At 44.7% G+C, this 15,701-nt stretch overlaps 1 protein-coding gene across 1 annotated transcript in view; it reads left to right on the forward strand.

The window, feature by feature from the left end:
• The first annotated feature begins 2,729 nt into the window (after nt 1–2,729).
• The window catches only part of Nup75 (nuclear pore complex protein Nup75), a 43,642-nt gene continuing 30,670 nt past the window's right edge, over nt 2,730–15,701 (forward strand). The window contains exons 1-7 of the mRNA XM_089574111.1: nt 2,730–2,858; nt 4,685–4,778; nt 6,954–7,052; nt 9,961–10,021; nt 11,098–11,159; nt 12,089–12,138; nt 15,456–15,525. Coding sequence (XP_089430237.1) covers nt 2,823–2,858; nt 4,685–4,778; nt 6,954–7,052; nt 9,961–10,021; nt 11,098–11,159; nt 12,089–12,138; nt 15,456–15,525 — 472 coding nt within the window. The 5' untranslated portion in view covers nt 2,730–2,822. The remainder of the gene's footprint in view (nt 2,859–4,684; nt 4,779–6,953; nt 7,053–9,960; nt 10,022–11,097; nt 11,160–12,088; nt 12,139–15,455; nt 15,526–15,701) is intronic.

Here is a 15,701-nt window from a genome sequence, read left to right on the forward strand (position 1 = left end):
CATGGCACAGCACACGGGTCACCTCCATATCGAAACGCGGCCGCCATGGCAGGGTCACTATAATCAATTCCGTGAGATCCCCTTCGATGCTTGAAGCACTGGCGGTAAGTGCTCACATCTGTAGATCAACTGCATTATGTAAAAGTACCTGTACACCCAAAAGAATACTCTCGCGAACTAGCAGCGGGAGGCCTTGCTGCTCAGCTCGGACAATTCCTTTGATCCCGCCCCATCGTAATGAATAATAAAACTTCTCACCATCACCACCTGAAGTTGTTGAAACACGTGAACAAGGTTAAGCTGAATTTGCAGTCATCGTAAGCATCGAATCTCAAATGATTGAGGAGTGACAGCTTTGCTGCAAGACTTGTAATTAACCACAAGACAACGCAGAAATGGAAAGCATAAAAAAAACGTCGATTGAGCAGGACGAAGTGCTGTCCATCAAACTGAAAGTTTAGCAGGAGCAAGATCCATCGTCAACATCATATCGTGCTTCTGGGGGATGCAAGCAGCTGTAACCTGGGACTATGCGACATGCGCGAAATATGCGGGGATCTTGTTCCGTAAATGCAGCACTCAAATACATGAGCTTGTTGCCTCTGAAGCCTCGATTCGTATACCAATTGTCTTATAAAAAATCTATTTTCACATAGCATAAAGTTGGCGGAAAGGAAGGTTTCTCTATGCTTTTCCTACCGGAAAACCGATTGATTGTAAAACATTTTATTCATCGGAAAGAGCTTGGTGCTGAGAGGTCACGTCAAGTGGTCGAGAGTGCATAGCACTTGACAACTTTGTCAGCCCTTTCCACTGCCAGAACTTGCGTTCCAGGGTCGGAGCTAGCCAGGGCGGTCTCCCAACAATCGAGAGAAGGAGCGGTAACCAGATCACCCGAAGCTAGGCGGCTCTATTTTGCAATCCCATATAGGATATGATCATAGCTAGCTCGTTGGCCTCAGTGCTTACATTTCGGGATAAATGTGCGTGAGGAGCGATGGGGTGCGTGTTGATCTCGTCTGTAGACAACACCACGTAACCTCTTGTTCTGTAGTCAGGCTTTCGTGCGGAGGTGGGAGAGTCCTCTAGTTTAAATTATTGGTTAGGTCATGATATGAAATCATGGAGTCCTTCATGAAATTCAGGGAGCCAGACTCAGCCACTGCCTGGTCAACGAAACCTCGGGCTTTATTGTGGGCTGATATGGGCTGGGACCCATATCGGTTCAGAATAATTTGGTTAAGGATTCTAAGGTAAGTTTTGTAATTCACCCTTCTGTGAAATTATTGATGGCCATTTTGGAGTCACTGAGACTGATGCTCTCTTGGGTATGCGCTAGGGCGAGGAATATAGCTGCCTCTTCTGCCGTTTCAGAGGATTTCTTCTTGATTGTTGCCGAGACGATGGGTTCACCGTTCTTGTTCACAGCCACAATTCCAAATGCATTCATATGTTTATATTCTGCTGCATCTACATAAATTGTTCTGGTGCACTGCCCGTATTTATTATGTAAGGCTTTGGCTCGTGCTTGTCTTCTACCCTCCTGGTGTAAGGGGTGCATGTTTTTGGGAAGTGGTTTGATTAGTAGAGTTGCCCTATAGTCACGGGGCAAGTCTGTTTTAGCGTCTTTATTCGTGGGCTGAAAGTTAATTTCAAGCCTGGTTAGAATACTCCTGACAGTTCTGGAAGTGGCTAATCTCGCCGTTTGAGCCATTAAAATGGGCTTCTTTCAGTTCATTGTAGGTGTTATGTATTCCTAACCTCATAAGCCTTTCGGTCGAGGCATTTAATGGGAGTCCTAACGCAGCTTGTAGGCCTGCCGTATCATATGCTATCCAATTTGTCCTTTTCTGCTTTCGCAAATTCAGATAAGGGGTAGAGTATCCGCCTTGCGCAAAGGCCTGCTCTAGTCAGCATAAATCTCCTTCCCTCACCCCGTGTCTTCGATTAGCTATGCGGCGGATTAATCGCGCCGTCGCTTCTACGGTGCATTTTAGCTTAGTGAGTGTGTCATTATTCTTTCCATTTGTTTGTAAATGCAACCCCAGTATTCTCATGGTTTGTACCTCTTTGAAGGATCCTCCATTGACATATACGTTTATCTGCGGGAGGGGGGGAAGGGTTATAGTTTTCCTACCTCTTTGTTTATGTCTTATCACGAAGAGTTCAGATTTTTGCTCTGAACAAGTAAGGCCGGTCTCCCATGCGCATGCCTAAATGATGTCCACTGCTTCTTGGAGTGTGTCTTCTATGTAGCCTTCGCATCCTTTGGTTATCCAAAGCGTGATGTTATCTGCTTAGAACGTGCGATGTTGGTCAGGTATTTGTGCCAGTTTGAGGGGAATTTTGGTGAAGGAGAGGCTAAAAAGGAAGGGGGGCAGGACGGAGCGCTGTTCCTTCGGTTCCGATAATGTGACTGGGGCAGACTCTATTGTTCCGACCGGCTGTTCTATTAGTGAGGAAGGATCGGATGTAGTTGTACGCCCTTTCTCCGGGGTTTTGACATGTTTGTCAAAACGGCTTTGTGGGTGGGAACTCAAAACCAAAAACTCCCGCCAGTGACCATTGCTGCCTCCTCCGTGCCCGCTCCCCTAGTTACAATATAGTAAAAATAAGAAAACTGTATAATGATGCCTTTAATAAGCTTCTTAATTATATTTCACCGTGTCTCTTAATATGTGGATTGTTTGATCAATGAAATTGAATCATAATTATTGCAACACACCAGCGTCATCGTCATCATCATCATTGCACTCACGGACGCTGGCGAGGAGCGTGCGCGCGGTAAATAGCTAAAGAACCAACTCTGAAGAAAACTCAACATGCCTTCGTTTTCAGACGATGGGAATTCAGTAAAGGTGAGCTGTTGCAAAAATAAATTTTCTTCATTCTGTAGTGCTCTGTTACTCTGCAGTTGTCCGCAGGCGCAGCATGTGTGAAAGCGCTCAGGCAAGGCCGCGAAATCGAGTCTCTAGTTAGTCGTGGTTTCACCGCTGGTGCTGGGTACGATTGTTCTGGCATTTCAAGCTGTCAGCTGATGAGTATAACTGTGATATATGTGGTCATGCGCCCACAGCAAACATTATTGTGTTAGCGGTGAGACGAAGGCGTGGTTGCTAAAGTTCTCTCGAACTTTTGACATCGCGTCCTGGAACCGAGGAAACTGTCCTACCCGGCCCGGCCCAAACAATACAAGAGCTATAAGCGCGCTACAGAAACGCAAATATTCTTGTTACTCTGAATTTCAGTGAAAAAAGAGTGCGTCGTTGCTAAATAGAGGCATTGAGATAGGGTTGTAAAATTCTATAGTTTTCTGCACCTGGCTGAGTTGGTACTTTTATATTTTGCCCAGCAGTAAGTGCTGTGCCACTTAAATACCACACATACCAATCTGCTGAAAATAGGCTACTGAAGCCCGTTTTCTGCGTCTCAGTTTCGGGATTAATTTCCGCAAGCATACCTCAAACAGCCTGTAACTTTGCAGTCAGTTCACCACCGAAAAGCAATAGGCCACAGAGACCACAAGGCAGCGAGGTTTCCGCTAGTGTCTGTTCAAACAGCAGAAGCTGCCTTCTTCCGCCGTCGCTTGTCTCTTACAGTCCAGCAACAACAAAACGCAGGAACGTCAATTGGGCTCAGATGTCTGACATCATCGAAATGTCAACTTCGGCAGAGTTTCGTGAGACGTACCCGCCGTCTGCTATCCCAGTGCTATCTCACGAAACTCTGCCGTCAACTTAGACACCATGCTTCGCTGAAACTGAAAGAGTGCTAATGCTGTCGTATCTTAGAAAAGGAGTTTAGTAGGCTTTTGTCGAATCAAAGGGTTCGGAGTATTGAATATAAAAACAGTACTTGGCAGACAGAAGAGAGAGTTCTCATAAGTATTGTCACTCAATATGAAAGGTGCTTAGCACGAACACTCGAAACAAAAGTAGAGAGATACCACACTGCATGGGTGCTGTGAACAAAACATTTATTGGGTGCTCCCTCCAAGGCCCAGATTTTTCCATACACACAGCCTCCTTATGCTCCGAGGAACTTGGAGGGGTGTCACCATGAAACAGAAAAATACGATTATCAGGAAATAAGAAGCTTGTTAGTATCAAGTGTGGAACATTACAAAGCATAGGCATGTGCTGGAGTGGATGTAAGTGTGATGCATTCAGAGCTGAAAATTTAGCTCCAGAACAGAGACAGAATATAATTTGTTAGTCGCAGGCTATATTTGAATGATTAAAGCAAAATGTTTCTTCATTTTGTTCGCAGATGCCATGTTTTCATTTTCTGTGTGGATGCCATGTGCCTGCACTCAAAGTATTTGCTACACATGCAGAGTGAAGTTTACTTACCTCAGTTACGAGTTGGCCCAATGGCTTGCAGTTATGCCCTTAGTTGAACCTTTACGGCCCACTTCTAACTGAATAGTGTGTTCTAACTAAGCAGAATGCAACTTCTTTCCTCATCACAGTTTTCCTTGCATTTTTGCCTGTCCCTTATGACGCGTATGGATTCACTCTTTCAGGAGCTGTGTACAGTTCAAATTATACCCCCTGGTGTTTTACATCATTGCCAGATGTGCTTAATTTTCGATATTTTTATCGCCTATGGTGCAGAGATGATGTGTTGCTTGCTTACCTTTAAAGTCGTGCCTTCACACTGCTGATTATCCACTTGTTCTCAGTTTCGCATACCTGATCCAGCATTTGATGGCGCCAGGACCGGCTTTGCTTGGGGCATTGGGAATTCACTCATGGTGTTCCCACAAGCTGCAGATGGTATGTCATGGCTGTTGTTCCCATATGTATTCATGCTTGTACGCACAACAACAATAAATTTAGAAATATAAAAATAACACTATGCACATGTACAGTAAGTGCTGAAAGCTTAAATCATATGTACTGGAGCTTTAAGATATTTGCAGGATTTTCAGTGCATTTTAAAAATGTGCAGTGTTTTATCAAGTTCTAGTCTACTTCTTCCCATCAAAAATCATGTCTGAGTGGATATGAATGATTGCTTCTTGTGTAGTTTTTGCCCGATTGCCTCGGTAAGGTTTCTTAGATTTCGTATCATATTTGGATGCATATAACATGAGCTTTTTTGTTTTCTGTGTGCGCATAATCATGGACTAGAGAAAGCACTTTTTGCTGTTGTTTGGAGTTATGTCCCAAACATAATGTGAGATATTTGATTGCTCTTTTATTTTTGAAATCTCGCTCTTTGATTTGCATTGAGCTCCACCACAACCACCTCTGTGTGAATAAGCTTTGCAAGAAAGCTGTTGCCCTGGGGTCCCATGGAGAATACAGATGTGCGCCTGTGATTGGAAAGAGGTGGAGAGGTTTTAATGAGGCAGCATTAGAAGCCTCATTGGGGGGAAAAAAAGGTGGTGTTACATAACTCCCAGGTGACAAGTGGTGTACATGAAGTGTGCGGGAAGAGTATTTCTTGTGAAAGGCAGCCTGGCTCTCGCAAGCCCCTCCAGTCAGGTCAGGCAAAGCCATCAACAGCTCTGACTGCTATCACATGTTTTTTTCGTGTAAATTTTTTCTTTCGTATGCTCTGAGGTTTTCAAAATTGTCCCCTACTGGTACTTCCTGGCAAGAAATGGTGTGGGTCTGTGCCTTAAAAATGTGCCTTAAAAAAGGTCCTCAGGCAAGCAGCCCATGCTAACTAGCATGCGAGCCACATAGCTTGTTGTTTATGCTCAGGAAAAGACATGACAGTGGCTGTAGAAGTGGCACCCTTTTTAACGCAGTAGCGCTAAGGGTCTCGTTCAGCAGCAATCCCGGCGTCAGCATGACGAGAAAAACAGGTGGCGCTCCTCCCACCTAAGTCACATGACCTTGTGACGTCATCACAGTCTGCCCATCATGGCAGGTGGTAGTTAAAATAATGATTGGTCGTGAGTGGTTACTCATGAAGAGCAACCTTAATCTCACTAGCACCACCGGCGGATGTGTCTGCAGCAGCCACCTGCCAGGGAAGTGGTGCATCGCTTAAGCACTGCACTGCTATGTCAGTAGAGGTATGAGAACACCCAACGGTCTGTGTATGTAAAGTAGACAATGACCAAATCCATATACATGGGCATGTAGGCAGAACCTAGGCTTAAAAGAAGGAGCACTTGGGTAGGAGAGATCTCTAATGCTACCACATTGTACTCTTGAGGGTAGAGGATAGGGTGTCCCTTTCTTGTTAGTGTCCTTGCTGCGCCAGCGTTCATTTCATCATGCACCAGCTCGCCCCTCTGGTCGTTATTCTGAATCTTGAGGGTAGGTAAAGTGTTACGTTATGGTGGTGGAAATACAGTATCTTTGTCTGCGAAGTGTTATGCGAAAAGGATCCCAGGCCGCTGAAAGGAACCATTACACAATTGCATTCTATCTCTTAAGTGCCTCATCAGGTTTTTTTGTGTGTAGCGTTGCATTGGTCAAAGTGAACTGTAGAGCAGCATGCTTGCAGATAAAAAAGGACTCATATACACAATGTCACACAAGGCTTGACCCCAGGTGTGGCACTTAACAGGTAACATTAGCATGCATATGCACATTTGTGTGCATTCATGGAAATGCGGTATATAGACATGCCTGTCTCAAGACAAAGTAGATTGAAAGTACCTTGTTTCATTTGTTTCGTGTCTTGTCATCACTGCTTGTATTGTTAGGTGTAGCTCACCTTGATAATAAGAATATTGCTTCGTTATGTGGACCTGCTCATTCTTTGTGCATCTAGTAGCTTGGAAGTAGTTTATTCCATGTGGAAAAGTCATTGTTACAGCATATTCCCAATCACTTGGGCTTAAAGTGCACACCTCTATGACTAAATGTTTGTCAGCTTGAATGTCCCTGAATTAAAGTGGTGTGGGCCTCTCTGTGAATGCAAGTGCAGGGCACTGGCGTTTTTTGACATAAGTGGGCCAAAACTGCACCCTTTTCTTTTTCTTTCAGACAAGCAGACTGGGAAGAGGACCAGCCACTTGCATGATGCCAGTTGGGACACTGCCCTCCATAACACAGTGATGAGGCAGCTTGTAAACGAGTCAGCATGTGAGTCAGCACCTTTGTGGGCTGTTGGAGGGGCACTGCAGCTGGGGACAGCAGAGAGATGGGCGGGGATAGGGTGAGGATAAGGTGGCTGCGGCCGGAGTGGCATGGCAACAAAAGCAGCACTGTTGTTAAGCCACTTTTGTCACCTTGCTCCACTGAATGCAATGACTTGTGGCCGTGTTAGGGTGTTGGGAAGTGGTTGTTAAGTAGGGCAAGTGCCATACAAATTTTTTCCCCAAATCATGATAGTAGAGTACAGTCGTGCCTTGTTATATGTACACTTTCATTCCCGAGTAAAACTGTTCATAAAGTGAGTCATTCGTAATAAAAAATCATGAAGAAAAACGAATTGGGGAAAAAAAAGCAGTTTGTGATTAATGTCTGCTTCTGTGTCTAGTGATGGGTGGTGAAATGGTATTAGACAGAATCTTCGGAGCTCCTAGTGTGTTATCTCGGTCACTATTGTTTTAAAAATGTTATGCAGTTCAAAGTGCCTATTGGTCTATGAGACGCATGATGGTGTCTCGTAGCGTGATGATGTATCTCCCTGTTACTACTGTTCACATTCAGCGCCTAGTCAGCGCCTGCTCACTGGCAGTAGGCGGGCTCCCGGTATTCCGCTAACGGTAACAAGGTATACGGTATGCTAAAGGTGCCTATTTGCGAGAACTTCGTTGACGACTTCGAGAATGGGATCCATCGTAACGCTGGCAAAACGCCGGTGCAAACGTAAACGAAGTGACGGTAGCGATGGCCGCAATAGCCGATAGATGCCTTCAACGGGCGGCCGGCGGTAGCTTTCTTTTCGGCTGCTGCTAGGCCGCTCTGCTGGCCGGCCGAAATCATGGAGTCTGCGTTACGTCATGTGCACGTCATGTTTCACGTCACTTAGTCCTGTGTCGTCATAGGAGAGTCCCAAGTTTGAATCAAAGCGGCGGGAAAAACTTTTTCAACTTCGAATCCAAGTTTCTTAGAAATAAATGCATCTTTCGCTGCCGGCCAAGTGGCAACAAAGCCATGAAATGCAGAACTATCGGATTTTGCTTTTAAAAAAATACCGTATTTACTCGCATAATAGGCGCACTTTTTTTTCCAGAAAATGCGGCTCAAAGTTGGGGGTGCGCCTATTACGCGGGGTAAAATTTCCGGGAATTTTTCGACTCGCAAAATTGAACATACCGCATAAACGCACTCGTGTATGGGCCGCACCCCGTTTTCCCGAAGAAAATATTAAAAAAAAATTGTGTAGGGGCCGCACCGAAACTTTCCACGACCCACGCGGGAATAGCCTCCAAAATGCACGCGCCGAGGCCTCCGCGATCAGCTCCAGCTGCGCGCAACGGGCGCTTGATTGCGGAGGCCACACACGCGCACAGGAGCTTCCAGACGCCGCCCACGGAGGGCGCCCAAGGCCAAGCTTATCATCATCATCATTTTCCTCCGCCGCGAGCTTTCGCTATCTATGGCTGCGTTCCAATACTCCCGAGTAGACGTCTACTTAGACGTCTTGCCGGACAGCCGCCATTTTTAGACGCGTTCCAATTTTCACGAAGCCGTCCAACAAGACTGCTTCGCCGAAGTCCACATCGATGCAGGCTAACTTCCTGTCTAAAGATGGCGGAGCAGTTGGTGCAGTCAGAGCCAACGTTACTTTGGTCAGAGCTGAGTGAGCCGTGATCTTCGCGGGCACTGGAGCCCGGAGACGCACCATCTTTCAAGTGTCAGTCATTCCGTTAAGTTGATTTTTATAGGAACTAGCGGCAAATAAAGCCGTCTTTGTGGACCTACGATTATATTTGTGAATCGCGCGAGAGGAAATCGTGCGGGTGAGATCGTCTGCTATGCAGGTGAGATCGTCTGCTGAGGCGGTAGCGATGAACGCACCATTATTGCAGAAAAAAAAATAAAATAAGAACTAGCAAACTACTAACAGCGCGTTTTTATCTTGTTTTATTAAGATTTTTTAAGAACATAGGAGTGCAACTATTCGCAAATGTTAGTTCAGTTTATATGCGCAAGGCGGCGCGTGAAGTAGACACGTTCCAATATGTAGACATGTAGACGGCTTCCTAGACGTCACACTAGACGTCTTGTCAGACGTCTAGAGAATTGGAACGCACCCTATATCGCCATCAGCATCACCAGCTCCACTTTTTTTTTTGTTGTTGTCAAGTGCCGGGATCTGCGGTAGAGCGTGGTTTGTGGCTTTGCCGCCGAGCGTTGCTGTTTCAGCTCGACGCTACACGGCTGGGAGTTTGCTCTCGAACACGGCAAGCGTGCGGCAGTTGCGACTGTGGCGTGCCTAAATTTTCGTACGCGACTCCAGGCGCCGAGGTTTTCGCGGGCCGAAGGGATAAAGGGATTTATCCGGCTGGGGATAAAGCTTTCCAAACAGACGTTTAAAGTGAGCATCCCTGAAAACTGTGTGCGGCTGTTTTACGCGATGTCGTTGTACGTGCTGTGGGTCCGCAGCAGCTGCGACGACAGCTGCAGTAGTGAGGTCTAGTAGTCAGTTCAGCAAAAATGTTAAAATAAAGACTGGGGGTCGGGGGGCGGCGAGGCGTCGGCTTGCAATCGTGTAAACACAGTATTGGTCACAGTGCCAAGTTCGGGGTGCGCCTATTATGCGCGGAAATAAAAAAAATTGATTTTTCGCGACCAAACTAGGGGTGCGCCTATTATGCGAGTGCGCCTATTATGCGAGTAAATACGGTATTAAAAGAGCTCTCCTCACTGTCCCTTTAACGGTACCCCACCTTACCATTAAGAGTCCCCCGAATTTTTCACTCAAATTCTTCCTTGAAACTTGGGGTATTAGGCCAAAATCAAACTGGGCATCTGTGGCTCGACCTTTGCTCCCTTTTTCGTATGTGCAAGCGTGCAGTAACTCTGTCGTGTCTTGTTTCAGGGGTGTTCCTCGACTTGCAGAACAAAGAGAGAGAGCTCAAGGGAGAAATAGCAGATCCGGAGTAAGTTAGCCAAAGTGACACCTGTGTGTTTAAGTGCATCTCAAGTGAGCACCAGATCCTGTGAGCCATACAAAAACTGCAGTATAATCGCTTTTTGTTAACTTGCTTCCATTTCGGCTTCTGGAGCAGTTTAACGTAAGAGTTTGAATAAATTATAATGACAAAGTAGCAGCTATATTACCGTTTTTGTATTCCTCACATGATCTCATACTCACTTGTGACATGGCTGGCAACTGAAACCGAAACTACAAAAGGAAAAAAAGATATTTATTGAACACTTACGAATTTCATATGGTGATCTTATATTGTTGTATGCATCATTCCAGATCAAAAACATGCACCGAAAAATTTGGTGTCTCCACTACTTTATCCAGTTTCATGGTTCTGTTATGTGAGCTTTAGTGTATAATACCTAAACTTGTCTGCATCATAGGAAAACACTGAGGAAATTTAATGCTAAAGCACTGTAATGGCATATCTGAAATTCTTGTAAGGTATCAATACACTTCCTGCTTCCCGTGCGATCTGTCATGCTCAGATGAAATGCGAATAAGAGCCTAATATTATTAGTTAATATATTTTAATTAATGGTGCAATAAATAAATAAATTGGTCTTTGTTAGCAACCGGTAATAATTACTGAAAATATTGAAATAACCACGCCATTAGTCAGCGTCCACAAGCCAAGACCTTTCTCGTTTTGTGTTCTCATTTTCAATGCATTATTTTTGTTCCTTTCATCCTAATAGAGTTGCAGTTCTCAAATAGACACTGGCCACCTCTGGCATAGCTGTAGGCATCACAGGCATTCATGTGTAGACATAATTATGTGTTGCTGAAAAAGGTCTGAAGACTAGGAAAGTCATCCTTACTCTTTAAGGCCGCAACGCGTGCTGAATAGGAGTCATACTGGGCCACTTGGCGACAGCCAGTTTCACACCAGACATGACCTGTGCGCATGCTTTCGATAAAAGCCGTGCGCCATCATGTGGTGATGTTTTGTTGCGTTCGGTGACTAATTCTTGTTGTCTTTTTATCAGGATTTGCACGCCTCAACCGCTTTTTTGTTTTTTACAGCATAATAAGGGCAAGCAGAAGCTATCGTGCTGCCTTGAATTTTTGCTGGAACAGCTGCCAAGGTATGGAGTAAATTGACCAAAAGATTGCTGTATCTAGTCTTTGATTCTGTTGTTTTATTGCTTTGTGCTTTTCGTGTCGAGGTGCTGAGAAGCCATTGCAGGGATGATACGAACGTACGAGCTGCGAGTGCACTCTCGAGCACTAAGCGCCACCTGCACGTTGCTTACGTGCAATCGCAAGTCGCACTGTAAAAATCACGAGCCCGGAGTAGTAGTGTGCGGCCCGTATAATGACAACTTGTGATTTCCAGTCGAGCGGTACGCGGCATGAGCAGTGACACGCGACCTTTAATAAATTCATTCCGCCGTAAATAAATCTGCATGAATGCATTTTGCGTGTTTCTGCATATAGATTTTGTTCATTTTGGATGTGGCAAATATTTTTCGGGACCCATGAGATTCGTATCATTGAGATTCTACTGTAATACACCGCAAGGCTACAACATGCTTGCACTAACAGAAAAATCACATATAAATTGGCGCAGCTAAGTGTCATGAGTGATATTTCTTTACTAACCAGCAGGACTGGTACATTGTTAATAAGGTGCAATGGCTGTGATTACTTATGTGTTTTTGCTTTTTACTTTGCATCTCTGCAAAGCATAGCTGACACTAGCAGACAGAACAGTGTACTGGAAAATCAGCTAATTCGCTGTTATTTTGACTGTCATATAACAAGGACCTCACAGTTAGTAGCATTAATTGACTTATTTGTTGCTACTGTTACTACTTGAATGATTCCATTAGTTGGGACTTGTGCAGTCTTTGTGGCCCAAAGTGCTTGTGTGTAACAAGCTCTGTTATTTTTCGTTCACTCTCCTTTTTTTGTATCTTATCTGTCTTTTTTTTTCATTTTCACTTCACTGCAGCTTTCAGTGTGTGCTCGAAATGGTGCCTTAATCATGGTGTGTCTTGTCTTTCATGTGCAGATGAAATGCAGTCAATGGATGAGGACACACAGCTGGAATACAGTGCTAAGGTAAATGGTGATCACTTGCATACTCACACAGAGTAAACTGATATGTGATGGTGTGTTGACCTGTGAGCAATTGTGACCTGTTTTCCGAAACCAGATAGCTTCCCAAAAGCTTAAGGGGCTAACATGCTGTAAATTGCATGCTGTTGATGAGAGCTTTGAGAGTATGAGTGTGCCAGGTTGACCCATCGTGCTGAGCACAAAGTGAACTTGGAGGTGGCAGTGTCATGCGGTACTAAAGTGAACCGTCAGGTCTGCTTTCTGGTAACAGGTGTTTCTTAAAGGAATACAGATGCCTAATTTTAGTGCGTGATTTCTTCCTTCAAATGATGCTTTAGATTTTAGAATACGTGGATAACTGTGTGGTATTTGCCTACGACTGCTAAATAATTTGTAATTGAATTTCTCCTCTCATCCTGTTTTGGTTTCATTAACCTAACGTTGGCCGTGACGTGTAGTTCACCTTTAGGTCACGTGGGGCAGGAAAGAAGCTATGATATAAATGTTGATACGTAGTTTTAATTCACTACCACACTTAAACCAGCTTCTTTCAAGAGCTGGAATGACAACAGGTAATGTATCAGCAGGTTATTTTGCCATTTTTTGCCATATGTCTTGCACAAAAAAAACAGAGTTTTGTTTGCCACGTCCCCCTTTAACCACTGCTTTTTTTGTTTGTTATTTCATTTGCTGCTGTACATTAATGGCGTAGCTGATCGGTGCTTAAGTTCTAAAGTTTCACAAAAAGGGCTTACTGTATTTACCTGAATGTAATGCAATTGCGATTGTAATGCGAGCGTCGCCCCGCCGCAATGGCTCAGGGGTTACGGCGCTCAGCTGCTGACCCGAAAGACGCGGGTTCGATCCCGGCCGCAGCGGCCAAATTTCGATGGAGGCGAAATTCTAGAGGCCCGTGTACTGTGCGATGTCAGTGCACGTTAAAGAACCTCAGATGGTCGAAATCTCCAGAGCCCTTCACTACGGCGTCCCTCACAGCCTGAGTCGCTTTGAGACGTTAAACCCCAAGTAACGAATTAGTCTGTAATGCGAGCGTTGACTTTGTGGGTGCAGTAAAGGAAAAAAAAACGAAAGAACAGGTATGAAACATAAGGAACAATGACGCAGGTCACTTAAGATGAGAAGTTTACCCACAAAATTACCTCAGTAAATGGCTTTTACACGTCCTTTCTGTTTTAAGAGAGCCGCTCAAAGGATCATCAGATAAGACCTATACGAATATAAATACGGAGTTCTGCTGCACTGTCACCGTGTCGACCATACGCTTTAGACGCCTCATCGTAAAAACGAAACTTCTCTCAGTCGCTCAACTGAGCTGCTAGGCTTACCTCCCGAATGCCGGCAGAAAATTGTGCGAGTGCGGTGCCGCTGAAAAGTATGTCAGGTAGCAATGCCAAGGAAAGCAGTGAGAGCACCTTTTCACATATAATAGTAGCAATGTCAAGCATTTTCAGTGTATTATTTTTGTTCCTTTCGTTCTCAGTAATACAATGGTGCTCAAATAGACACTGGCCACCTCTGGCATAGCTGTAGGTGTTGCAGGCATTCATGTGTAGACATTACATATTTATTTGGTTCTGCAAAGGTCTGAAGACTAAGAAAGTTATTCTTAGTCTCTAGCGAGCTTAAACTTGTCTGAACTTGTCTGAACTTGTCTTTTTGCCGCGGGAATTCGATCTACACGTTCCGAGCATTCTTAGAAACTTCAACTTATTGCCCTGTGTGGCCAATTTCCCTAATTAAATCGGATTAATGTCCGGCTTCCGCCTTTTTTTTTTTATTCTCCCCGTACGGTGGGTGGAGTCGACCAACGCGTGGAGTGCCTTTCAGCCAGCTCCGTGGAGCTTTGCTTTCGCTTTATTTTGTTTTTTAGGTTTCCGTGAATAAATAGTTTTATTTGCAGATAATATAGCCGCAAAATAAGCCCGCAGAAATAAAAATATGCGCGGACTATTTCCTACTACGGATTACTACGTATTACTCCGCCGATGGCAGAGCGGCAATAGTAGCAACGCCCAGCTTTCCATGCACCTGAAGCAGATTACAGCTATCAGCGTGCAGCATCGGTGGTGCTGTGAGTGTTGTGGGAGTCTGCTGAACTTTCAGAGAACGAAACAAAGGCCTTTATGACGCCTGCAAGTTGTGTCTATTCTATCGCATTTCCTTTGAAAAATGCACCGAATTGGAGGGCCGGTACGCAAGTGTGCTGTCTCTGGCAAGGAGTCCCTGGCTGCTCGGCCGCTGCTGCGATGTGTTGATCGGTATTTCTGGCTTGGAGTTTCCGTTGCTCCACCAGTGCGGCATTGTAACTTTTTTTTTTCCTTTTTCCCAAAGTTGAGAGCTGACCTGCACAATGCATCAACCAATATGCGAGTAATTGCGGTGCAGCGTGCTTTCGTCTCCATGTAATGTTTGATTTTATTGCAAACATTTGATTAGAACTTCTATTTTCGGTGAAATTTTCGGTGAACTTGTGTTGCATTCAAGTAAATACAGTAACCCGGTGGGCTCAAAAATACTGCTTTTGAATCAGTACCGCCTTTCTGCACCTTCTTCACGTTGGCATGTAATTATGCACCTGATAATCAACCTTTTGTTGTCTTTGCATGTCTTTCTGTAGCTTTCAGATCTTCTGCTGTCCTTGATATTGCTCAACTTGTCTTTTGCATCTACTGATATGTTATGTTTTTACTCATTTTTTGGTGGTTTTTGGGATGTTTTCGAGGCATTTGTTCATTACATCCGATATACCTCTGACAAGCGTCAACATTTATAGTTACCGGCACGTGCATGCACTTAGAGGTGGTACTAAAGCTGGCAAATTTACCTACCTCTTTATTAAAGGTGGTGCCTGTTGAATAATGGTTTGATTTTATAGGGTTTGACATACCAAAGTGACTCAGTCTATGAGGGACGCCGGAGTGGAGGGCTCCAGATAATTTCAACCACCTGGGGTTCTTTAATGTGCACTGACACCGCACAGTACACAGCTCTCTAGCATTTCACCTCCATGGAAATGCGATCGCCGGGGCTAGAATTGAACCCATGTTGTTTGGCATTGAGCAATGAGTGTTTCTTTGAACTAATGGGTTTCTGGAGACTTAATTCAGCAGCTGATTTTATATGCTATGTTAGAGATGCCAAATGGCATTGACACTGCAGTTTGAACCTGTATTTCCCTACAGCTTTGTCTTTCACTGCATGAACAATACTGTTTTGCCAGCTTAGTGTGCTCTTGATAATTTTTTTTTTTCTCATTTGCACTCTTTGCCTTTTGATTTTGTTCATTCCATGGTGCGCAGTATGAGTTGCTGCGAAACATCGAACAAATTTGGCACCTCTGCGAGATACTGTTCTTGGACATCCAACCAGGTGGGTGGACTGTTTGTGGCGCTATGTGTCTGAATTCATGCTTCTGGTGAGGCACTTGAGCAGGGCAAAGATGCAAAGCTTGAAGGAAGGTGCTGGTCAGACTGGTTCTGCAGAGGCTAGTAATAAATATTAGCTTTTGCAGCTAGAGCGGATCTTCTCGTCGATATTTTGTGCAG

Source organism: Amblyomma mixtum, chromosome 2 (genome assembly GCF_055824585.1).
Source record: "Amblyomma mixtum isolate Tamu chromosome 2, ASM5582458v1, whole genome shotgun sequence".
In the NCBI taxonomy this organism is placed as follows: domain Eukaryota; kingdom Metazoa; phylum Arthropoda; class Arachnida; order Ixodida; family Ixodidae; genus Amblyomma; species Amblyomma mixtum.